Here is a 25,935-nt window from a genome sequence, read left to right on the forward strand (position 1 = left end):
CACTGAGGTGGGGGGAAGAAAAGGAAGAAGCAGGTAGTTCACACGTCTTTGGGGCAGCTGGGCGTTGAGAACCACGTCATCAGGAGTTTGTTGCGTCTGTGTTTTCACGTTTGAGGAAATGGAGTCAGGACACTGCTAATAAAAAGCAGGATGTCTGAGAGGCGACTGGAAGTGTGCTACAGCATGTTGAGGGGTCACAAGAGGTGGGGTGCTCTTCTGGCCTTCCTGCAGCCTCCCACGTGGTTAAGAGACATGCTGGAAGAACTCACACGACTTGGCTGTACTCATGACTGAGGCTTATTAGAGCAAAAGGACACACAGCAGGATCAGCAAGGGAAAACAACCCATTGGATGTTGTGGAGGCATCGAGGCACAGGCTTTCAGTTATCCCTCCCAGAGGCAAAATGATGGGCTGTATGAAACATGCTCCTTCCTCCGGCAGTGACTGTAGCACATTTGCGTAATGTTTCTGCCCAGAGAGACTCACTTAAGACTCAGCCCAGGGTGAGGGTAAAGTGGGGGTGGTTAGGTAGGCACTGCCATATACCCAGCCACAATTACCAACATCTGTTCTCCCAAAAAGAGAGCAGGTATTCCTCATAAATCACATTATCTGCAAAAACAGTTCAGGCAAGTTCCTTTAGCGGGAGTTCGATACCTTGTCCCCAACACTGAAACAGTCAGGATCCAGAACTAATTTACCAGTGGCCAGCTAAGGGCCAGCCGTGTAATTAGGCTCTTCTTAAGAGTATCAGGCCTGGTATGTTAATAATTTTCTGCACAATCACTCAAGGCCAAGCCTGATGATTACCCTAGTTTCTAGCAGTGCCTTTATGCATGACTTTGTGGTTTTATAATTGTCTCTGTTGGGGCACCTCCGTGTAGCGGGGTAGAAAATTAGAGTTGTTTGATTTGTCCATGCTTCAGGGCTTACAGGACCGAAAGTACTAGGAAAGGATGGGGTGAGGAAGCAGCAAGGCAGTAGAGGGAAGATAATGACGAAAGAGCTAAATTTAGAGTGGAATTTGGGGGTGTGCTCTAGCCTATAGAGGAAGAAAGCAAGCAAGGCGAAGTGACTCAGATTATGAGAAGCTCCGCAGACCCAAGCAGGAGGTTCGTCTGATGGTGGAGGCGCCCAAGGTTGGAACATGGGCTTCTCTAACTTCTCTAGGCAAAGAAAAATTAGACTTATTATCAATTCAGTTGATATCTTTGTCTCACAAAGGAAATTCATCTTATTTAATCTAGTATGTTTTAATTGAAAAAAAGCTTCATATTTGTGCTATGAATTCTGTCTTCTTAAAAATAATGTTTTCCAGGGGTTATAAAATCTTTTTCTAATATACCAAGTTTTCCTCTGTTCTTTGCTTGCTCTTTCATCATAGAGGATACTTCTGACAAGATGGATGGTAAGAACTTCCTTTTCTAATTCTACTAAAAAATTTTATGGTTCTCGGATTCTGTGTAATATCTTTGTTCTCTTAATTTCTGAAAATAGACTGCTTATTTAGCAGCAGTCTTAATGTGAAAATGGCTCCATAATTCTCTGATTGAATTTGGGGCTAGACATATCCATTTTGGGTTTCTCAGTTTATTCAAATACTAGATTACTGTTTGTTTAAGTTCAATCAATTTTCTTAACTTTTTTCAACCTGAGCCCTTAGAATATTCTCGATTTCTCAAGTCTTTCTCAGCAATACCAGATTCAAGAGAAAGGAACCTCATAAGTCACATAATTCGGTTCTTTAGTTTACTAACTCTGCTATAGAGAGAGACAGATGACATGTTTTACGGATTCATATGTCCCCTCTGGTGGCTCAGTGGTAAAGAATCTGTTGCCAATGCAGGAGACACGTGAGACTCAGGTTCCATCCTTGGGTCGGGAAGATCCACTGGAGAAGGGAATGACAACCCGTTCCAGTATTCTTGCCTGGGAAATTCTCCGGGTCAGAAAAAAGTCAGATACAACTTAGTGATTAAACAACAATAACGTTGGTCGTTTATGAAAATGAAGTGCTAGGTACAGATGCTGTCTTTTTAAGAGTGTGTTTCAGATGAACATTTTATCAAAATTGAACTTATTTTGAGCTGTACCTTTTAAATTTCATTATTTAGTTTATCTTCAGTTGCTTGATCCAGTATGATAATTTTTATCTGTATGATATTTTTGTCTAGTACTAGACTCTGTTATCCATACTGTTCCTTCATGTCATCAGATACTACCAGTGTTATCTAGGAACTTGAGCTGTTTTGTAAGAACTTGTAAGAAGATCATGAATCTGTAAGTCACAGTGTGAGATCTAGGAAAAATGGAAAACTGTGTTTTTCTGTCAATTATTACATAAACTCTGAAACTGGTTTATCTTCCACTCTGATGATTTATTTAATCTTGGCTTGGGTACATGAGTGTTATTTATAATTGGTCTCTGTGTATCTCTTTATGTTTAATGTATTTCATAAATTTAAGGAATTATTAAATGAATGAAAACCCACCATGAGATAGTTTCTATATTTCAGACCGTGTGGTATCACTTCTGTCACTGAGAGTCTGGATCCTTAAAAAAACAAATTACTCTCACTTTCCAGATCAAAATTTTTCTTGTTTGGGTCAGAAACATCAGCCTATTTGAGAAATCACCTGTGTTATATAATGTGATACTCTAATTGATGTTTAGTCCTGTGTTTTTTTTTTAATCTATATACACACAGAGAGAGAAATACCTGCTATTGCTCTATAATAGTAATGAGTTCTGATATTCATCCTTGATTTTTTTTTGACCATGCTGTGCAACTTGTGGCATCTCAGTTCCCCAACCAGGGATTGAACCCCAGACCTTAGCAGTAAAAATGTGGAGTCCTAACCAGTGGACTGCCAGGAAATTCTCTTTACTTGATAATTTTTTTTGCTAGCTTTTACAACATCTTCAGTTCAGTTCAGTCGCTCAGTCGTGTCTGACTCTTTGCGACCCCATGAATCAAGGAATACAAAAAAGCTTGAATAAATAGCTGATAGATTCATAGGTAACGCTTTGATGAAAACAACACGGCCTGGGTCCTGGCTGTGATCCCATGTTTGTCAGTTAGTTTTCTAGTTCTTTCTTGGGCTCCCTTTTGAAAATACTCAGAAAGTATTCTTACATCGGAAAGATATATTAAAACATTTGTTTCGAAGGGAGCAGTGACAGAGTTGTATCATTCTTGAGCAATTAGTTTTGTTACCTTTCTTCATTTAAAATTTTCATTATGAAATACAGTAGACAAACTGGTTTATTTCAGAATTTTGCTATTTTCAGTTGTCTAGTTTTAACTGTTTTGTAGGTTACCTCAAATTTTGTTTTATCTCAAAACCTTTTAAAAGCTAATTTAAGGCTATCAAACTAGAAGATATTTTTTTCTTTTGCCCGTTTGTTTTCGTCTTGGGTGGGAGGCACAAGGAAAGTCTTAATATCAACGTTGGCAGACTTTGTTGAAACGTTATTGTTTTATTTCTCTTATTTAGGAACAGCATCTGAAGATGGTAAGAATTAAACATTTTGTTAGTAACACAAATACCTCTACATTAATATTTTCATTAGTAGGAATTAAATATTAAAAACTAAAATAGGCTACTTTCTTTGCAGATCTATAATTTGCCAGCTGTGCTAGCTTCTACATTTTGTGTTTGGTTGTGTTATTCATGTAGATTTTTTTTTTTAATCCTTCATCCTGGAGTTTTGCTGTGTATCTTGCATTATCTCATGCTGGAAAAAACATAATTGCTTCACATGTTTAATAATACCTAGTATAAAGTTACATAGTTTCATTTTTTTCTGTAGTGACATTAATGCCTTTCTTATGTGTTTTTGTTTTTTAATTTTTGCCAGTTCATTTATACTTTGTGAGTGCACGCACCGTTGCTTTATCACTGGAGTTTAAATATCATCCCATTTAAATGCATTTATTTTGTCAGCTTTTAAATGTATCTTTGATTTTGAATCAGTGCCTGGGGAATTGCATATGGTTTGAATTTGGAAGTACAAAAACCTTGCTAGATACAATACTTTATTTTGCTGAACCAATTTACCTTTTTAAAAATATTTCTTACTTTTCAATTTGGAGAAAGGAAAAACTTCAGTGTTTTTATTTCTCCTACTTAAAGGCTATCTTATTAATTAAGCCTCTGATATGAACCACAATTTTTTCCCACATTTTACGAGTGGCATTTTCTTGTAATATAACCAAGTAGACTTGACATTTTGATGGTCTCATGTTTACTCTGACATATTTGAAATATTTTCATATTTTAAGTTTTAGAATACTTTATAAAAATGGTTTCTGGCACTGTGTCACTATAATTTAGATGGTAATATCAAAATAATTTATCCTAACTTCTTCATTATAATGGATAAATTTTGCATTTCAAAAATAATAATTTTCTTTCTATTTTACTTCTTAGTCAGGAGAACATCATGTCCTATTCTAAGCAGACTCTGTAAAAGGGTGAAAGTCCTGAATCATGAGCTTTTTGGGGCCTTGAAGAAGCTGATAGAATGAGAGGATCTACCACCTGTACTTCTCATTTTGCTTCATTTTATCCCTTGTTCTTAGTTATTCTCTTCTCTTCCCTCACTCATTTCATAATTTTGAAATTTTCCTTACCTTTAGATATGTTTTCTTAATTAATATTGCCGTATCAAGCTAGATCATAGATCATGATTGCCCTCCAAGTTGTGCCTTTTAAGTGAAAAGGATTCTGAGCTCTTCTCCATGATCATGTTGGTATGGGTTCCAATGTGATAGTGATTGAGGCTGTTGCTCGAGAACACCAAAGTACCTACTAGTAATATATTTTTGTTTTTTCTGATGACAGTTTACTTAAGCACTTTGATAAGTAAGCATTCTCTCCTTTGGTTCAAGAGCTCTAGAAACATTTTTGCACCTTGGTTTCATGGAGGGGGATGAAACAGTAATAGAGAAGGAAGGAATACTGATTGGAGGCAGAGAAGGAAATGTGTAGAGAAAAGTGCCGACTCCTCTGTGATTGGTGTTTCCTCAAATAATTTTATAAATGGAAGTTGGCTGTTTGGGGAAGAGAATAGTAAACATGTCCATGTATATCTGTAGTACTCTGATGTTTAGCAAAGCATATAAAGAGATATTTTAGCTAGTATTGTATCTTCTGCAAATCCCTTCGGAAGTACGTTTTCAGTCCAAAAGACCGGGCTGTTGTTTCTAAGCTTAAGCTTGTATTTTAAACTACAGGCTGAATTTGAGAATAAATTAAATTTCATAGAAACTGAATAAATTTATGCCTGTGGTAATTATCTTAATTATAACTCTACTGGACTAATAATATCAAACTGAGAATGGAGATCTTTTAGCTTGACTTTACTCTTACCCTTAAAGGAAAGTTAGTTTATGGTGCAACACATAAAAAAACAGTATATATTTTTAAAATTTCAAGGGAAAATGCTAATCTTTAGAGTGAAGTTTACAGTGTTACAGAATTTAACGATACTTGAGAAGCACACCCAATTAGAAAATTATAGTGAGATTTTTTTTTTCCCTCATTACTAAATATTATAGAAAAATGTCTGTAATTATATAAATGATTTTATTCTTTAGGCCGGGTGAGAGCAAAGCTTTCAGCACCACTTGCTAGTATGGGAAATGCCAAGACAGATTCCAGAGGAAGAAGTCGAACAAAGATGGTGTCTCAGTCACAGCGTATGTATTACCTATTAGTTCTCTCATGTTTCTACTATGTTAGGATAAGCGTGTTCTTTGTATGTTACTGTATTAGGAGATTGACCAGTGGAAAAAGACAAAACTAATTCCCAAAAAGACAAGCCACATACTGAGTTCTTGTTCTGTACTTTAGGTTCATCATCACCTGACAAAAATGAAGGTATTTTTTTTTCAATGTTTTGGGTCAGTTGTTGTGCATGTTTTCGAACTTTTGGAGTGGGTGTTGTCTTGTCCTTGGTGTGTTATTAGGGCTGCATCACTGATACCTGCCACTTAGAAAGAGAAACTTCATCTGTTATACAGACTTTTGCATGGAGATAACACAAATCTTTTAGCATTAAGGTTTTCACAGTCTACCCAGAAACTGTAAATGTGGAAAATTGTGCTTTTTAGGGGCAAAATAATTGCTGTATGTTAGCATCAAATCTGGTTGCATCTAGCTAATTATTCAAGGACAGATATGTAGTATCTTTGTACTTTCCCTAAAATCCATTAGAATACAGTCAGCATTTTTGGCAGGTATATACTGATTTATAAAGAGGAAACAAATTGAAATGACCAGTTTTGTTAATATTCCTTGTTAAATTTAAGATTTATATTTTTGCAATTTCATTGGAAGCTGAGTTTCTCATAAGCGCAATTATTAAAAAGCACAATTTTGAATTCTAGGTAAAATGAATGATCCATTCCTCTATGTTCCAGAATAGTAATATATTCACTTATGGCATAATTAATTTAAAAGAGATCTCTTTCCTTCTTTATCAAGAAATTTTCCTTAGTACATACCTCTTAGAACAGGGATTTTTTCTAGGGAGGTAATTCTGGGGTTCTTCTTTATATCATTACTTGGTCATTTTGGAAAGAAAGAAATGTAGCTATCTTCTACTGTTCTTTAGATAATATTTCAAGATGTAGATGCCCAGTTCGTCTGTTTTTCAACCTGATTCTTGAATCTTAGAATTAGGGAAAGGAGCTGGGCTTAGAGGGTGCCAGAGGATGATTAGACAAGTCCAGCCTAGCAGATTCTCCTCTTTCCAAAGTAAAAAAATCCAGGCAGGGTAAAGATTGGATCACTCAACAAGAGTCCTAAAAAAAAGCAGAAATGCTCCAGTAAAATTGGTCTGCAAATTGAGGATTATTTACAAATAGGAAAAATAGAGTAATTGTTTAAAGTAACTTAATCTTTAGCAGTATAACACAGAAGTTTAGAGCCTTGCTATTCCAAATATGATGCCCAAACCAGCATCAGCATCACCTGGGAAATGCACGCCTGAGAAATTCACCACAGGTGTACTGAATTCAGTCTTTAACAAGATCATTAAGTGACTTCTGTTACAGTCAGGTCTGAGAACTGTTGATTTAGATCATGGTATCTGGAGCCGTACTTCCCAGAGTTGGTCATGGCTATTCCAGGTTGTTTAAAGTTGTTACATTTCTGTGTACTTCGAATATAACCAGTAAAATGAATAGGATAATCTTACAGGATTGTTGTGAGGGTGAAATTAGTGTATTTGCCTGAGCACAAAGTACATGCTCTATATTTTAGCTGATAAAAGTGATCTCTTTGTTTTTCTTAATGTAATGTCAACTGAATTTTATACTCCTGTTGTGCACTTTTCTATACCTTGTTAGTCTTATGGCCTTCAGGAAACAAAAATAATGGTGAAGGAAATTTAAAGCATAAGGAAAAGTAAAGATAGCAACCCGAGACTGTATCTAGTATCTTAAGGATAAAACTCAGTTTCATGTGAGATATTTTACAGAGTTTTCTTCTAAAGTAACACTAAGACTGAACTCATGGCAGAGATTCAAAGTGCTTTGTGTACGATTTTTTAATATATTCCTTAAGGACCTCCATTTTAAGTGTATTATAACTACTGATCATATCGAGAATATACAGTAATTTTTTTTATATTTGGTTTTTGACATTGAAACCCTATGCACAGTACTTCAAGTCGTCTCCTAGAGTGTGAGAGCATAATAATAGGCTTTTAGACCCAGTAAGATTCTAAGATCAGATAACTTTCCCACAGTAAAATCACTTAGGTTTTAAATCATACTGGTGAGGTTTTTATTTGCTTGCTTATATATTTATTTGAATGACTGTTTGTTTCCTTTCAGATTCTTTTGAAGAAAGATATTGCAGCTTTATATAATTTGATGCAAGTCTCTTTACACACATTTACACAGAAATATTACTGTGTTGTGAAGTAATTCACTAGGGTTTGCATGGTCTTTCCATATTTTATATCACCATTTAGGGAAAAAAAATTCTTGAGTCAAAGCAGGTATGTTCTAATGGCTAACCAAAAATAAATTGAAAGCAGACCCAATGGAGAGACTTCCAGACTTAATTATTTACTTAAAGATTGTGTCTTTTCTTGTCGGTAGTGACTGATTATGTACAAATGATTGTACAGCCTGTGAGAAATTTTGTCTCTCCACCCACCCTGCTTCTGTTCAGTTTTTTCCCCTCAGTGTCTTAAGAAAGATAAAATCTGTAGCTTTTTCATGTAATTTTTCTTCAGCTAGAAGATGCTGTAATTCTTCCTCACCTGTAGTTTTTAAATGTTTAAATAATAAAAGTTTAAACATTTAATTATTTAGATTATAGCCTATCAGAAGAAAAGCTGAAAAATCTGCACTTTACACCTTCATTTCATCTGCTTTGTCCATTGGTGTCTGATCTCAGTTACCAGCTGTGAAAACTACTCAGTGTTCTGCTTTTGTTAAAGTTTGCTTTTTTTGCTTTAGGATTTTTAATTTTCAAAACTGACTAAAGCTTTCTTATTTCCATCTGCCATGCATTTTAAATCTGCTCCTTCCCTCTTCATGGATTATAACCCTTACCCTAATTCTGCCTTTACACTTGTTCAGGATCACAATCTGCTAATACCATTGGTGGTAAGAATCTATAGATTTTATTTGTGCATCAGTTGTTGGATCATCTATTTTCATTATCAAGAATGGGTTCTATTCAGCAGAAATTCTTAACATTTAATATTCTATCATTTTGTAGCCATTATTGGGGTAAAATTTCCCAATTTTGATTTTCCTGTGACCTGTCCTTATTTGTTACTAAAACCCTGGTATTTTTTTAAATTATCCATGTTGAGCCCACAAAGTATAAAAATCCCAAAGCAGGGGAGCTTTAGTAATGCCTTGAAAATAGCTCATAAAAAGTACAAAACAGTGATTTGGAAACTTTAGGCAGCACAAGAGAAATTAGTTATCCAATTTCAAATTTTGCAAATTATTTTCTAGGAGCACAATGTTGCTAGGTGCATCCTACACTTTTTTTTATCAACTGTGATTTTCCTCAAAGAAATGATTAACCTTGCTAGTTCTTTTGCTGGGGAAAGAGCCATGATATTTTCTTCTTCTAAGTATGAATGACTGCAAATGGGTTATAGGCACTGGATTATTATGCTGTTCATGGCAGGTAGTAGAGAAGAGCACGAAATAATTAATACTGCCAGCTGTATTTCCTAGCACAGGGCATGAATGAATTCAAATATATAGAGAGGGAGCTCACATAGTTTTGATAAATTCAGCCAATCTAGAATAGATGGAGTGGTTACTCTTGCTTCTATACTGCATGTTTCTTCTCTGCTGAATAGATCCACATCTCAAGGAATTCTCCAGTTTCCTACCAACACCTTCACCTCCTAAACTTACATTGGTTTTAACAGAATAACATGTTGTATGTGGTCAGTTCGTTATTTATATTTTTATATTGTCACATTCCCATAAAATATTCCATCAGCTTACCTTGCATTGTGAGTTTGTGGCATGTTGGGTGTCTGGGTGTTTTTGGTGTGTATGTTTAGTTTAGATGCTGCATGGAGAAAATAGGTGCCTTGTGAGTATCCCTAAGGTTATGACTGAAAGAAACCTCATCTAAACATTCTTCTCCTGAAATGTCATGGAACAATTCAAATGAACCATCATTTTAAAGTACACTTGTATAATTTCCCTGCAATAATTTAGAATTCTTTCTACACAAATAATAAACTGTCAATTTCATCATAAACATTGCTTTGTTTTACAGTATTGCTATAAACAGCAGAAGATGAGTTTCATATTGTATACTGGTAAAGTTTAGGAATTAAGCATGAGTTTAAATTGTATTCAGGAACACCGTGCCAAGAAAACAGTAACAAGGGTCACAGATCAGCAACCTGTGGGTCATATCCAGTCTGCCTCTATTCATGTACAAGTTGGTCTATACAACATGATAAAAATAAGAAAATGTCAGAGCTTTCATTTAAAAAAAAATCCAAAAATGTGGCCAGTGTTACCTCAATACGGGGCTGGTTTGAACTAAAAAGTCACCACTCCCTCCCTTGAACTCAGCACTCCTTCCGCAGTGATGTTCCCTGCTTCTCCCCATTGACTTTAAGTCTTTAATCTTTGCTCTGTGGAAGTGAGGCATGACTGGGTAAAATGATACAAGGTGAGCAGTGACTGTGGAGAAGTGCCCAACAAAGAAGAAACTTTGCTTTCATGGAGTTTTATTTAAGTTCAGGTTTAACTTTTATAATGCTACTATCCAGAATCTAGAGTTAAATTATACCTTGGACTTACCTAGTTTATTTTCCTTTTCAGTGCAAACACAAAATGCTCTGATTGACAAGGAGCTTACCCCTTTAAAAACTATACAATTCTAGTTTAAACGCATGTTTCTTTTTTTTAAATTCTTGCCCCTTCTCTGAGATTTTGTCCAATTCCCTCTCTCTACCTGACCACATCTTCTCTCTTCCAAGACTGGAAATTACTAGTTTTGAAAGAATCTATTTTCTTTGACATTTATTTGCCCACAAATCTTTGTTCCACCAAAACATCTACATGCCAGACTTTGGCCACCCAAGACCCTTTTTTTATTTGGAGGCAAATAACAAAACCTGTTTCTTTTTTAGCTGGCCCAACTTTGTAAACATTTAAAATTTAATCTTGGGCCTTTCCTGGCTTTCTAATGGCTAAGACTCCACACTTCCGCTGTGGGGGGCACGGGTTTGATCCCTGGTTGGAGAATGAAGATCCTATATGCCACTCTGTGTTGCCAAAATAAATAAAATTTAATCTTGTAAAAATTTTAAAATATATGTAAGTAGCAAGATAGACAACTTTGTTATGCCCATTTCAAGGCATCTCAACAGGCAAACTGTTTTAACAGTTTGAAAGGCAAATTTTCATTATTACATTCTTAAGAAGAATGTTATCAATAATAGAATTATTGTTTCCTTATAAATGTATAGCTTTAATGATAGCTTTTTAACATATAGTTAAATGAAACCATATTTACATGAAATGTATTGTTAGATAAGTTATTTCTTTGGAAACCTTTTCTACTATTTATGTTCCGAAAATCATAGTAGTGTTTTCCTTATTAAACATAACGTCTTATAGTCCCCAAAACTGAAAATATATTTACTTGATTTACCATTCAATCCTAGTATGTGTGTATACATATATATATGTGTGTGTGTGTGTGTGTGTATATATATATATATATATATATATATAGTATATCTTTTTATTTTTATTCCAGGTTTTCAGTTTATATATAAAGCTTCCTCAATCTATTTCCTTGGAACTTAGAACTTGCCATTGTATCACAGGTTTCTCAGATGTACTTCTTGAATTTTTATCCTTTCGACAAAGATCTCTTGGAGTTCACAGGCTGACATACGTGTGTTTGGTGTTCAGCTGGCAGCCGGTCTGGGTCTCCAGGAAGAGTTCTGACTACAACAGCCCTCTCCACTGTGAGCTCTGGTGTTCAGAGAGTCCTGGTTAATTCAGCCTCCACACAGAAGAGAAGCAAGATACCCCGAAGCCAGGGCTGTAGCAGAGAGGCCAGTCCATCTCGGCTTTCAGTGGGTAAGATCCTGTGTCAAACTTGGGACCTTGTGTTTCTTTTGTACTTTAGGCCTTGGTAGCATTGAAGACCTCATTTAGGTACTTCTAAGTTTGAGGAAAACAACTTCAAGGAGAATTGAAATATATGTTTAAAAATGAAATTATATATTTTATCTTGGATATATTACTTCTATTTTAAATCTGTTTTTTTCTTTGCAGCTGTTTAATTTTACTAAAATACAGTTTGCTCTTCTAATCACATACAGACTAGAAGAGTGTAAGGAAGAATTTTTAATGGTATTCCTGGTAATGCTTCATCAAGAATCATTTCTTTTCATCCTTACTTAGCAGAACTTGTTATTTATTAGCTTTATAAGAAAGAAAAGAATAAAACCAAAATATCAAAAATACAAACCCTTCTCCTGTTTACTCCACTTCTGTGCTGCCGTTGCTTCATACCAGCCCGAAGCAGTCGGATTCCTCGGCCAAGCGTGAGTCAAGGGTGCAGCCGGGAAGCCAGCCGGGAGAGCAGCAGGGATACGAGTCCTGTGCGCTCTTTCCAGCCCCTTGGTGAGTTGTCTCGGCTTCCCTGTTGTGTTTGCACCATCTGATAACCTCAAAAGACCCTGGATTTAGCTTTATCAACTGTATCTTTGCCTCTTTTTCTGTCTTTTTAAGGACAGTCAGAGGGAAGTTACATGTTTGGGAAGTTCCTTTAACATTTACTTGTCTTAAATAAGGAAATTAGACATTAGATAAACAAATTGCCTTCATAGTCAAGTACATATCATATAGATTTAGATTACATAATATTGAATTCAAGATTTTTTCTTAATGAATATCCCTATAAAATTTAAAGATAATATTTAAGTAATTACTCTTAAGTGAAATGTGGACTATTTAGTTTGATAAGAATAGAGATGTTTATGCTTTTCAGCAGAAATATTCACTCTTCACCTTACATATTTAGGATTGCTGGAAAGAAGGCTGTAAAATAACCTGAACTACTTATTAAAATGGAAGGGATTAATATTTTTATATACTTTACAGTTTAATAGCATTTCCCATGCATTAGCTTTTATCATGTCATTGCTGTGCAGCCTGTCTGTTCTTTGTTATAGAGATTGTACTGTAACCTTGACTGTAATACTCCATTTACCTCAATTATAAAATGTTAAATGATCTTTTAAAACCTTTAGTATTTTAGAGTAATTGGAGAGGCAGAATTTTTTTATGTTGAAAATCTTCAGAATTTCTGTGTGGTCCTCAGCATTTTAACTAGTACTTTATTTTTAGGCACTTACCTAAAGTCATTTCATGTTTTTTTCTTTTAATTCCATAGAGTATAGGTTATTGTAACACTTAAGAGAGTTGCACTTCAGATTTTGTGACACTTAAATAGAACGTGGTTCCACTCGTTAGCTGTTGGAAGTATTACTTCCTTCAGTAGACCTTTTGGTATAGAACTTCTGAGAAATTAAGTTTCTTTTGGGCCATTTGGCTCAACTGTATCACTACTAAACTATTCTCTACCGACCCTTTGAGCTAGGAACACAGACAGGGGTGTCCTCAACCCTTGTTTGTGTTCCAATTCCAGGTGCCAAAGAGTTTCCTTCTGTACTTTGCCAGAGATAGGTTTAGTTCATGTATGATAATACAGTAGGTTGTAGAGTGTCCGTGTATATGTGTGTATACGTGCAGACACACATACCTGTACATATGTATTGGTTAATCCTCATGCATATCTGTTTAAAAATGAAATAAATCCTATATTTGCGTAACATAAGCACATCACCTTCAGAGGTGAAGTGGGCTTGTGGTCATTTAAGAGTGTCTGTTCTAGGGTCGGATGGTCTGGTTGATATCCCAGCTCTGTAGCTGTTGTGTACCAGGGCTTCCTTATCTGTAAAATGAGGATAATAGCAGCACGTAGTTCTTAGCGTTAATCTGAAGACACTTTAAAGCAGAGATTCCACGGAAAGGATCCCTCCAAGCAGTACTTGCACACAGTGAGCGTGTGGTTCTCAGGATTGTCGTCTCTGCCACCACCGCTCTTCCACTTCTTGCCCCTGAACAGTGCTTGCTCACCTACAGTTAGTTGTGTTGTATATTAGTGGCAAGGATCTTTGATTTTTTTTAATGGTATAATACCTTGTATAATGTAGAATTAGTAGAAAGCATGAGATAGCAAGAAGAAACAAAATATGTTTCTAGACCATTTAAAAACTGTATAATAGAGATTATAGGAAATTTATAACCAACTTCTATTTATAAACATGTTAATATGCCTATTTTTAAAGAGAAAGTGAAAGTGTTAATGTGTCCCCCGTGGACTGTAGTCCACCAGGCTCCTCTGTCCGTGGGATTCTTCAGGCAAAAATCCTGGAGTGGGTTGCCATTCCTTCTCCAGGGGATCCCCCCAACCCAGGGATTGATCCCAGGTCTCCCTCATTGCAAGCAGATACTTTACAGGCTGAGCCAGGAGGGAAGATATTCTTAGTCATTAATCTTCTAGATTTATCTCAGTCTCCATTTGGCAATTGAGATCATTTAAATTTTGTTATTAAAGGAGGCAGTTTTCTCAGTTGTGATAAAACATCCTATTTGGTTTAGAGGTGGTTAAACCTTTTTATCATACAGTTTTAGGAAAATTAAATTTTGTAGCCTTTTGCTTACATATAGATGTTGCATAGCAAAGATAGGGGATTAGCCCTATTTGTTAAACAGGGATAAAAATAGCATTCCCAGAGATCAGGATTTTCTGGTACATTTTGCCTGGATTTTGCTGTCTTCCTTTATTTGGTGAAACCTTCTGTCACCTCTGACTTGAATATGGCCATTCAACACATGAATCCCATAGTTTGCCATTTATTCAGTTGTAGCACAAAGCCAGCATCAGGGCCCTGATACACCAGAAATAAATCAGAGCTAGGCAAAGATGAACTCTGGAACTTGCTCTCTTAGTTTCCATCTGTATCTGGAACTAAGATTGAAAAAAAAGGCTACATTATTACAAGCATATGAGTGTTATCTTCAGCCACAGATAACTGTTGATTTCAAAAGTTTTTTTGTATATTAAACCATTTCCATATTGGTTCAACTCTTCCTTATCATTTTATTAATTATTCTGTTGGGTAAAATTAAAACCAGCTATATATTAGTATGTTTTACTAATGATACCGATCACCTTTCAGGGTCTGATTAAACATTTTAGGCAACATTCTGTCTTTAATCCTGTCTTTACATCTTTTTGATCATTTTCTTATTCATTCTGTGACAAAAGAGTAATTCATATAGTAAAAGTACTTCAATTGTTCTAATATATCTGCGGCAGAGAAACTTTTAAAATAAGGGTAATATGTTTCATTAAATAATAAAATGAAATTTTCCTCCCTTATTTGTGTATTTAAGAATAATACTGACTTTATAACATGATAAAAAAAGGATTTTAAGATCTAAAATTTTTAAATATACTAAATTTAGATTTAGAGAGATGTCATAAATATAGGGAAAAGTCACATATTTCTAGATTTTTTAAATCAAATTAGTAATATTCCCTTTTTGGTGTTCAAATGTGCTTTGATATTTAAATCTACTGAATTCCGAACTTAGGTTGTATAAACCATTGTAAAAAATGTTTATGCTAATATAAATGAGGTATGTTATCTTTTGAACAATGTGAGGATGGTATGTGTACTGTTCAAGAGCAAAGACCCTGAAAGACTATGATTACTGAGTGTGGCCTTAATCAAATTAATGAACCTTTCTCTGTGCTTTGTCAAATTGAATAGTAACAACTACCTCCCTGAGTTCAGGATTAGAGGAAATAAGATTATTATTGGTTACTATTTACCATAGTGGTTTTTTTTTAAATTACAGTGTTCATTTTTCTGTTTCATGCTTGTACTTTTGACATTTCCTTCCATTTGAATACTTGCTTCTTTGTCTCCTGTGGGCTTACGTCTGTCCCCTTAGCTGTAAGATCTGTTGTGTGTCAAGGATGATATTGCAGCGTTCAGTTGCCCTTATCTAAGGCACTGTTCTGATCCTAAGTATTTAGCAGTATAATACCATTGTTAACTGACTCTCCTTGCCTGACTGTCGTGCTGCCACTATTCCTTGTTTCTGTGGTAATAGATGAGGTTTGTATGGTCCTGTTATTCCAGCCTCCAGACACCATTCCAGATCTACTGGTGCCCTCTACGCCCCCGATGTGTATGGGGTCTCAGGTGAAGGATGAGTACATTTTCACTATCATCTGTGCATTCATCTCAGTTTTTTGTCCTTTTCAGTTCCCATTGAGTAATCATGTTTTAAAATTGATTTGTTTTTATTTGATTTGTTGAAGAATAAGTCATTTGTGTGGTTTTTTTTTTGTTGTTGTTGTTATTAATTTTCCCTCAAGTAACTTTTTTCCTTTCAGCAATCTTACTTGAGCATTTTTCTCCCTGGAGATGGACATTTTTCTTTTGTATAACCTAAGTTATGTCATTTTAAAATAGAATAGAATTGTTTTATGTTCTCTGTTATGTACTTCATCTTTTGTATATATGTTAAAAAAAAAAACCAAAATGGTGGATGAAGTGTTTTAATTGTAAATGATGATAAATTATAGAAAGTAGTTGAGGAGAAGAACCCAACTGTGGTTTGTCTATACATACCTCAGAGTGTCAGGCAATAGTAGGTGCTTGACAAATAGCAAATGATGTGTCTTTTAGTTATAGAATGAATCAGCCTATCTTGAAGGAGAAGAAAGAATCATTGGAGGAGTTTTTCCTTGTAAATTCTTGGCATGGCTTCATTGAGCTCCCTAATCATTACTGGTTTGAGGATTGATCTTTGTTCCGGGCCACCCTGTGGCTCACCCACATGGATGAAATTTGCCCGACTGATAGAACTGGATTAATTACAGGGCTACCAACTTCCAAGCCCTTAGTTGACCAGCCATACTTTCTTCTATCTTCTGGTGATAAATGTATCATAGCGACTATTCCTTAAATTCACTTGCCACACATTGTCAGTGATTTTAATTGCTTTTACCGTTTTATTTGACCAAAACTAAATGTACCCAGAGAATACAATATTGCTTTTAAAATGCTTTGCCCCATTGGTTTTTTTTTTTTTTTTTTCTTTCCCCCTTCTCAAGGATCTCAAACTTTCCAGCCTGCCCATGTTACATTTATGGCTCTCTCAAAGCTGTTTTCCTTCTTCTGATGAATTAGGTCCGGGGTATGGAATCAGCCAGTCCAGCCGACTGTCGTCCTCCGTCAGCGCCATGCGAGTCCTGAACACAGGTTCCGACGTGGAGGAGGCGGTGGCCGACGCCCTGGTACTCTTGTCCACTTCCTTATCACTGTAGACGTTCCAGTGAAGGAAACTGATGCATGAGTGAGCCAGTCCACAAGTGTGGGGAAGGAGATGGGAGATTCCCTTGGATCAAATCTAGGAAGACCAAATGTGGCAGCAGAAAAAGCAAAACAGTATAATTTATTGTTGATCTTTATTAATTGGTCAGATTTTTTAAGCCAAGGCCCATGATGGAATGTCAGGAATATAAATACTGATATTGTTAATACAGTGTTTTTATGCACTGTAGTACGCTGAGAATAAAGGCAGATAGATGAGTATATAAATATGTACACTGCAAGTATATAATTTCAAAGCTAGCTCAACCTTGAGTATTTAGGGGTTGTTTTAGTTTGGAGTAAAAGTTTGTATAGTCTTTTACTTCTTTGTATTTTCTGAGCTGAGAGAAAGTACAATTTCAAAACAAATTATATTTAAGATATCTTTCTAGCTCTTTAAACCTGAAACATTAAACAGTGAGGCTTGAAAATGTCGTCTACAGATCCGTGACGGTTTTGTCAGAAGAGTGCTGTACAGATGTCTCTGTAGTCTTTCCTCCCATAAAATTATGAAGGAAGTATTTGAGACAGTGATCACGATTGGCTTTTGCCTTTTTCCCTTGTCATTTCAGTATGACAGTTCTCTCAAATTATGACATTAATCCTATTTTTGAGAAGCATCTACTCATTTTCTTACACAGAACTTAACAAAGGTGTCATGTTTGTTTTAAAATAACAAAGTACATTGTGCCTTTTAAACCTGCATGCCACCTCTTAACCATTACCAATATGCTATTTGTCACATATATTTGAAAAGCAAGTTTTTAAAAATATTCATTGGTCATAGCTATAGCATATTAATGTAATCACATGTGAGGTTCTGCTCTGTGCTGAATTTTTCTCTTTACCTCAGCCACCTGATTTTTTTCATAAAAATACTTACTAAATAAGAACTTTATTCTCTTGAGCTTGGGATATATTAATCACATCTTGTTCTGATGGTATTAAATTAGTCATATGTTTTAAATTTATTCTTCCTGATCAGTGTATTTCTCCAATCACATTTTCTAGTTTCCTCTATGTGAAGGATTTACTAGTTAAATTCTGTTCATACAAATTTTATGAATTGATTGGATTACTCTTGAATAATCTTGATCCTATTATTTATAATAAGATGTATTTGGTTTATATGAGGAATATTTAGCCATCAGTGCTAAAAACTGAATCCCAATAATTTGATTGTGTTTACTTCTGTTATTTGCATAGCATAGATATTCCAATTGTAACTATCAATTTTTAGGAAAGGACTGTCCAACTACTAAGCCTGGTTGGACCTAGGGAAAATCATAGAAATAAAATTAACTTTAGGAATGACAAAAGGATCCAAATAGGAAGAAGACTTGAATTTCTTTGGGGAAATTGGTTATGTGACTATTTCTGTAACTTACATATTTTTCTTTGGACTAAAGGATATTGACAAAATTAAAGATATAGCCTGCTAATAAGCAGTTCTTATGTATCTAAATATTTAAAAGCTTAATGGTTCTGATTATGGGCATTGTTTATGCCTGCTTCACTGTGCTGTTTAGCAAAATGTTCTTCATTATTTTCAATTTTTCTCTTTAAAAATCTACTGCTCTCAGCTCTTAGGAGACATGCGGACTAAGGTATAGACATTGCTATTTTCTGACGTCTTATGGTGCCGTAACGTTCTTTTCTTGCCTTCATCAGTTTACCAGATGATAGTCTTCCATAAAAAATTCAAGTGGAAGTAATAAAATCCTTAGACCTACATCACTTTTCTGTACATACGATTATATGATTATCAGTAGGGAGATAGTGTTTAAATAGTGTCCTGTGGGGGTTCTCATCCTTTTAGCCTGACTGCTTTGCACAAATGCGATGATGTCATTGACACTATGTCTATAACAAAACTAGGAGCCTAATACAAAAAGTATCATGTTTTTGCCATTCTAAATTAAGTTGGTGCCTCCAAATCAAATCAATTTAGTAATGGAAAGTCATTGAAAAACTATTTTTAAGTTCAGGTTATATTTATTTTAGATTTTAAACTTGATCAATTTAAGTCACCTGTAGCTATGTAAAATTATTGTTCTTCAGTGTTTCATAGAAACATCTTCATCTCTCACCAGCCTGAATTCACATATCAGATTACTTAAAGATTTATTTCTGATTCTTTCAGGGAAATCTCAAATAATCTATTCTGTCTCATTTCACTTTTAATATTCAAGGAAAAATTAGCAGTTTTATTTATTAAATAATAACTTCAGATGTGAAGAAATCAAAGTAATACTTTCTTATATATATTGAAATAGATAGTTTAGACACATTAGGGAAAGCATGCAGAACCTTTAGGAGCTTGCTTCCTAAAAGTAAGTGTAAGCTAAACGGGCTGTCATCATTCTTTGTGATTTTCTTCTCAAAGAAACATTAGAGATGGGTACAAGTGAAGGAAGAGTGGCAGAGAAGTGATAATGGGAATGAAAGAAGAATAGAGGAAAAGGGAGGTAGAGAGACAGAAAAAGTAGAACTTTACACAGGAAACAGGTTTTTCTGATCCATTCTCATCCTTTGAAAAGGTTATAATTTCTTCGTAACAGCTCAGAGTTCTAGTACAGAGCCTGTTCGTTTACACTCTAGTAGTAGTTCTTGGTTTTCCACAAAAAGAAAAAAGAAAAGGAAGAACCTCATGTTTTTAGCACTCCCCGCTTTACGTATCTGACTTCCATATAGTAGTCTTATTCTGCTTCTACCACTCCCCATAGTTAAAGAATATTCCATCTCCTACTAACTCCTAAAACATGTTTTCTGAAAAAAACTAAAATTCGACATTTTATTATTACAATGATTAGCAGCATGCTTCACACTGATTTTTAAACAAAGGCCAGTCCTTTTCTGGTCAGTAGAAATCGTGAAATACCGGCATGTTATTTTAGCTACCACTAATGAGAGTCTTTATGTATAACAGAAAAAACCTGCGCGAAGAAGATACGAATCATATGGGATGCATTCAGACGATGATGCAAACAGCGATGCATCCAGTGCTTGCTCAGAACGCTCCTACAGCTCTCGGAATGGTAGTATTCCTACATACATGAGGCAGACAGAAGACGTGGCGGAAGTCCTCAACAGATGCGCTAGCTCCAACTGGTCAGAAAGGAAAGAAGGCCTGCTGGGTCTGCAGAACTTACTGAAAAATCAGAGAACACTAAGGTGAGTTATAGTGTCTTCCGATGATTATCCTGTCTGTTGCGCTTTTTGGGGGGGCACGGTGCTGGGTCTTCACTGCTGCACGGCTTTGCTCTAGTTACAGCTAGCGTGGCTGCTCTGGTTCCAGCGCACAGGCTTCTCACTGCACGGGCTTCTCTTGCTGCAGAGCTTGGGCTCTAGGGCACTCCCACAGCTTCAGCGGCTGTGGGTCCTGGGCTCAGGAGTTGTGCTTTGCAGGCTCTGGAACACAGGCTCAGTAGTTGTGGTGTAGGGGTTTAGTTGCTCCATGGCGTGTGGGATCTTCCTGGACTGGGGACCGTCTCTCCTACATTAACAGGCAGATTCTTTACCACTGAGCCACCCAGGAAGGCCCTGGTTAGCACTTTTTGACTTGACTTTTTCATAACACTTTAAAGATATTAGTATGGGCTCATATGTGTCCTGAATTCAAAAAGTGGCATCAGAATATTATCCCAAGCCCTAACCCTTTAGGACCATCCATACTGTTATATTTTTAAATTATAATTATCTTGCTCTATTTAAAGAAACATTATTAAACGAAACTTTTTATTCATAAGTAGTTATTAAATAAAAATGTTATTAAATGAAAATAAATAATAAAGTATGCATAATATTAAAGTTGACTCATTTATTAAACTTCATTCCTGATAAGTTTTTTAGTGAGATGAAAGAATATTTATGTTTTCTTGAAAATGAAAGTATATTCCTGGTGTTCATGTGGTATTTGAATCCTGGTATAATATGAAATGGATTTGGAGTGAATTTCTCTAAGAACAGAAGTTTAGGGACTTCCCTGGTGGTCCAGTGGTTAAGATTCCATGCTTCCTCTACAGGGGGCACAGGTTTGATCCCTAGTTAAGGAACTAATATCCCACATGTCATGAGATGTCACCAATAGATAAAATAAAATTTTTTTTAAGTTTATATTGATTTTTAGTTGGGTTTGATTCGGTTTCCTGTCCTACTGGCTCTTGCTTGCTTTCCCCCTCTAAAGTCTGTATCGTTTTTATCTGTGTAGTGTTTTAAATCTCTATAGTCTATCCCTTTAAGAACCTAGTTTCAGAAAATTTGTAAGTTTCAGTATGGTGGAAAATAGAGGGCTACTTCCTGCCTTAATACCTGAAATTAGGGTTTGATTTTCGGAGGTGTTAGAACTATATAATTTACAATAAGTGTTTGTCTATGTACTTCCTAATATATTTTAATTACATATTATTACAGTTCATGAATATTACATATTAGAGTTCATGAATCACTACTATAAATCATCATAATGTTGTTTCTGCCCCACCAAGATTAGATTAGTGTTAGGTTCAGTGTATTATTTTAAATGGCAAGGAAGTAGTCATAGTTTAGAAAGATTTTAGCCCTCAGGTGGCAAAATTTAAGAAAACATAAAAGCGTTTAAAAGGGTAAGATTCATGTACTGAGAATGTCATCTGTATAGTTTACTCTGCTGTGCTACATTAATAAAGTACAGTTGTATTTCTTTTCATGTAACTTTCAACCTTTAAAATATTGTATGTATTGCTACAGAATTATTGTTGCATTTGATAAATTGTACTTAGCCCTGACTAGTAAATCCTACAAATTTCTCGATTTTGAGAGCTGAATTTTTTTTTTTTTTGGCTTAAAAAAAAAAGAAGCCCAAATATATATGTAAGTCACTTTTAAATGACTTCTTCCTACAGCAGTGTATTAATTAGCCACTTTATTATTTTGACAGTCGAGTTGAACTGAAAAGATTATGTGAAATTTTCACAAGAATGTTTGCTGATCCTCATGGCAAGGTATGTTTTAGTATTTAAGATTACTCCTATAAGGTGTCATTATTATATTGCCCCAAAAAAGAAGTAAATAATAACAAAAAACTATAAGCCATTTTTGTTTATATATTGCCCTAAAATGGCAATGATCTTTTCAACATAATTGAAATTGAGTATTTGATATCATACATAATTCAGAAGTTGCTCTCTGATAACTATTTAAGCTTCTGTAAAAGACAGATTATCTAAGGCTATAAACTGAAGAATATATAGTCACATGCACGACTCTTCTACAATTAGTCAGGGTATTTGTATTACTAAAAACATTTTACTATTTGTAAAGGAAATAATTGGGATAAGTTGAAAAAAGTTTGTAACTTTTTCTTCTCTATTAACAAATATATTCTTAAAAGAGCAATTTTGTAGACAAGAACTGCCATTAAAAAACAAAAAGCATAAAATACGATTTTTTAAAGCACAAACTATGGGTGATATAGTTTGTGAGTAACAAAAGAGAAACATTTCATATGTTGAAAGAGTTCATAAAAATCTTCAGAACTTCATTCAGCTTTTAATGCTGATTAAAGTATATGTAAGTACTTATGTATACTCTGCATGTGTACTGTGAAATTTTTGTTTTAAAATGTAAAGTTTTGTCATAAAATGTACTCATTTGTTCTGTTTTCAGCAGTGTGTTTGACAGTGGTGAAATTTTATTCAATATCTTCCTTTAGGACACCAGCTGTCTACATGAGAATTTCTAACCTAAGTGAGAGGGAAATCATAAGAAAAATATTTATGAATTTTGCTTCATTTTTTTTATTGTCTTCACTTTATTGTTGCACATTTCATTCCTCCTCATTTTTTCCTATTTTCAGTATTTTCATTACTTGTGACACTACTTAAAGATACTAAAATCCCATTCTTTACATAAACTAAAATCTGGCTAAGGATTATAACTTGTCTTAACTTTAAAGCAATAATTTCCAAAGATTATCCTTTTGTCTCAAGGCATATTTATTTTATCCAAGAATACAAGATCCCGTTAAAGACAAAAAGCACACTGTTTATAATTTTTATTTTTTTATTTATTTTATTTTTTTAAATTTTATAATTTTTAAACTGAGCTTGTAGATAACTATACCATTTTATACTGATATTACTACCACTGATTACTGTAAGAATTGTTATAATGGAAGAATTTCTATAAATCCTAAACAAATTAACTGTTGATATTTTTTTTTTTGTTAGCAGTATGAGTTAAAGGACAAGACAGTTATGATCTGTGTGGACTTGTTTTATTAAATAATATTTTGTTAGTAATCTACAACTTTTAAAAATAAGAGTTTTGAAACATCTTCAATAAGTAATATAATTCATCTGTAGTGGAAGGTATGAGAGTGAGGTTGTTATTATTTCTTGAAGTCACAGTTTTTTATTTTTTATTAAGACATAATGCAGTTTAGTTGGATCCTAGGATTTAACAGTAATAAAGAGACTTTTTTTAAACAGTCTCTTGTAGAAAAAAATTTTTAAATGAAGTAAATTTTAAAATTAAAGTCTCTTGAAGATCAAATAGGAAAGCCAGGTTTGATGTTGGTGACGCACAGGTGTTTGGCCTCCCTTAGTAAATATGGAGAACCAGCCACGATCCTCCCTATAGGTGTCAGGAAGGAGACTTTCGGTTTTTTTCCTGTGGGGTTTTATAACAACGTACAATTCCTATTGATCCATCTGGCTTTGCTTTGTTTTTTGTTTTCGGTTTTTTTTTTTTAGTTATTTCACTGAATACAGATATAAAGGGGAGATTTTTGTTAACTCGTTTTGCTCAGCTTTTATTTGGTGATTGTCCATCAGAGACTGCCAGTAATGTAATTAATTAAGAATAAACTGGCTGTATCACCATATGGTGGGGGTTTAAAAGTATCAGGGCTTGATTTGAGTTTTTGCGTGTCTTTATATTGTTCAGTGGTAGCTGTCCCTCCTATTTAGTTTTATAAAGCACGAATGGTCCAGTCATTTGAATCAAGCAGCTGCTCTTGATGCTTTCTGTTCCTTCCAAGTAAAATCTTAGTTTCAGTTTCCCAACTGCTGTCCATCAAGAGTTGGTTTTTTCTTTCCCCCTCCCTATAAAGGGCCAGGCAGTATATATTTTCAGCTTTGTGGACCATAATGATCTCTGTTACAGCTCTGCCATTATAGCACAAAGGCATCTTTTGACAGTATCTAAACAAGTGGCCATGGCTAGGTGTCCATAAAACTTTACTTATGAACATTGAAATATTAATTTTCATCAAATTATCATGTGTCACTAAATAGCCTTTTCTTTTGATTAAAAAAAGAAAAAGCTATTTTAAAATGTAAAACCAGTCTTAGCTTGCAGACTATAGTTTCCCAACCCCTGTTGTATACAATCAACTCTAATGATTGACACATTGACACTAAAATAAAAACATGTTCAAGGGACTTCCCTGGTGGTCCAGTGGCTAAGACTCTGAGCTCCCAGTGCAGGGGGCCCAGGTTCAATCCCTGGTCAGGGAGCTAGATCCCACATGCTACAACTAAGACCCAGAGCAGCCAAATGGAAGAAAAAAACAAAAACAAAAACATGTTCAAGAACCTCTGCTCATGGTCATGCCACTGGCTGAAGGTCGAGACTGTTGACCGGTACCAGAAACAGTGTACCAGTCCCTGGTGGGTTAAATCAACCTTTATTCCTATATACGCTGTCCGTTTCTGATCTGTGATTTTGGTCTAAAAGCTCAGTCCTGCCTTCCCTGTACCTCTTGCTTTTCTCTTCTGTCCTCCATAGAGACTGTGTCAAATAGTCTCTCCTTAAATTTAACTCCAGCCCTGTTCACCTCTCATCTCGTGCCCTGACCATTTGTCCTGGCCTCTTAGCTTACCAAGAAAATAGATGCCATCCAACAGAAACTCCATTTCCTGCCTCCAAATCAGCAAAATTAATTGCACATAAGCCCATTCTTTCTACCTTTTCTCCTATGGAAATGGCAGGAGGTCTTACCTTGAAGCTGTTGGCAGCCTCATAAACATGTACTCTGTTTTTTTGCTAATATACTCTCATCTGCTTGGTCTTCCAGGAATTTTTCATAAATTTCAACTTGCTCTTTGACATCCCTTTTTATTTTTCAGCTTTGTTGTAAGTGTATTCAGTTTACCTTTTCTGACACTAAGGAATGTGGTGTGGGAGAGGAGAAGAAGGGTTGTTTTCTGTTGTGTCTGATCCAATCTTCCTCACAGCAGACAGCCTCTCTTTTCAGACACCTGTCTCTGCTTGTTTTACTAGTGTTGCTGTAGGTTAGAGCTTTGCCCTAGGCCCTCCTTTTTCACTCTGTACCTTATGTGAAGCTTGTCGCCCACTTTATCCTGATAACTCTCAAATGATACTTCCAGCCCATATTTTTCTCCTTCACTTACCTAGTTACATACCTTTGGCTCATCTTAAACCTTAAAACTACTTTTCCTCTTGAGTCACGTTATCTCGTTAGATGAAGCCACCATCCCCTCACTGGGCATCATTCTAGAGATTTTCTCAGTCCTAATTGATTCAACCTTCTAAATATTTCCATTCTCACTACTCATTCTTGGCACAATTGCCTTTGGCCTGCTGCACCTCCTCCCCACCTTCTGTCCCTAAATTCTCTTTCACTCTGCATCCTTGAATAATCTTTCTAAAAGGTAAATCTTTTCTCTTGACTTAAGACTCTTCAATGACTACTCATTACCCTCAAGAAAATATTCAAACAAAGCCTGTCATTTTGGCTTGTTATTCCCTTTTCACTCTCAACCCAGCCTGAAAACTATGTTCATTTCCCTAGATGTGCCCTGCACTTTTCCTCATAGCCTTGAAACAGATCATCAAAGTCATTTCTCTTTCTTTCCTCAAATATGCTCTCCATATGAATTGGAATCACTTATCTGTAACCTCAACCATGCTGAGAGCTCACAGGGCAGAAACCATCTGA

The 25,935-nt window shown here is 35.3% G+C and overlaps 1 protein-coding gene across 3 annotated transcripts in view; it reads left to right on the plus strand.

Moving 5' to 3' along the window:
- Nucleotides 1–25,935, plus strand: part of CLASP2 (cytoplasmic linker associated protein 2) — a 183,254-nt gene that overhangs the window by 115,802 nt on the left and 41,517 nt on the right. The window contains exons 19-30 of one of the 3 annotated variants that reach the window (XM_052637064.1): nucleotides 1,386–1,409; nucleotides 3,500–3,517; nucleotides 5,605–5,706; nucleotides 5,861–5,887; nucleotides 8,605–8,631; nucleotides 11,437–11,607; nucleotides 12,049–12,156; nucleotides 15,753–15,815; nucleotides 16,809–16,915; nucleotides 18,575–18,598; nucleotides 19,921–20,165; nucleotides 21,910–21,973. In XM_052637064.1, coding sequence (XP_052493024.1) covers nucleotides 1,386–1,409; nucleotides 3,500–3,517; nucleotides 5,605–5,706; nucleotides 5,861–5,887; nucleotides 8,605–8,631; nucleotides 11,437–11,607; nucleotides 12,049–12,156; nucleotides 15,753–15,815; nucleotides 16,809–16,915; nucleotides 18,575–18,598; nucleotides 19,921–20,165; nucleotides 21,910–21,973 — 980 coding nt within the window. The remainder of the gene's footprint in view (nucleotides 1–1,385; nucleotides 1,410–3,499; nucleotides 3,518–5,604; nucleotides 5,707–5,860; nucleotides 5,888–8,604; nucleotides 8,632–11,436; nucleotides 11,608–12,048; nucleotides 12,157–15,752; nucleotides 15,816–16,808; nucleotides 16,916–18,574; nucleotides 18,599–19,920; nucleotides 20,166–21,909; nucleotides 21,974–25,935) is intronic. The other 2 variants (XM_052637082.1, XM_052637074.1) reach the window with 2 other exon arrangements.

This window comes from Budorcas taxicolor, chromosome 1 (assembly GCF_023091745.1).
Source record: "Budorcas taxicolor isolate Tak-1 chromosome 1, Takin1.1, whole genome shotgun sequence".
In the NCBI taxonomy this organism is placed as follows: domain Eukaryota; kingdom Metazoa; phylum Chordata; class Mammalia; order Artiodactyla; family Bovidae; genus Budorcas; species Budorcas taxicolor.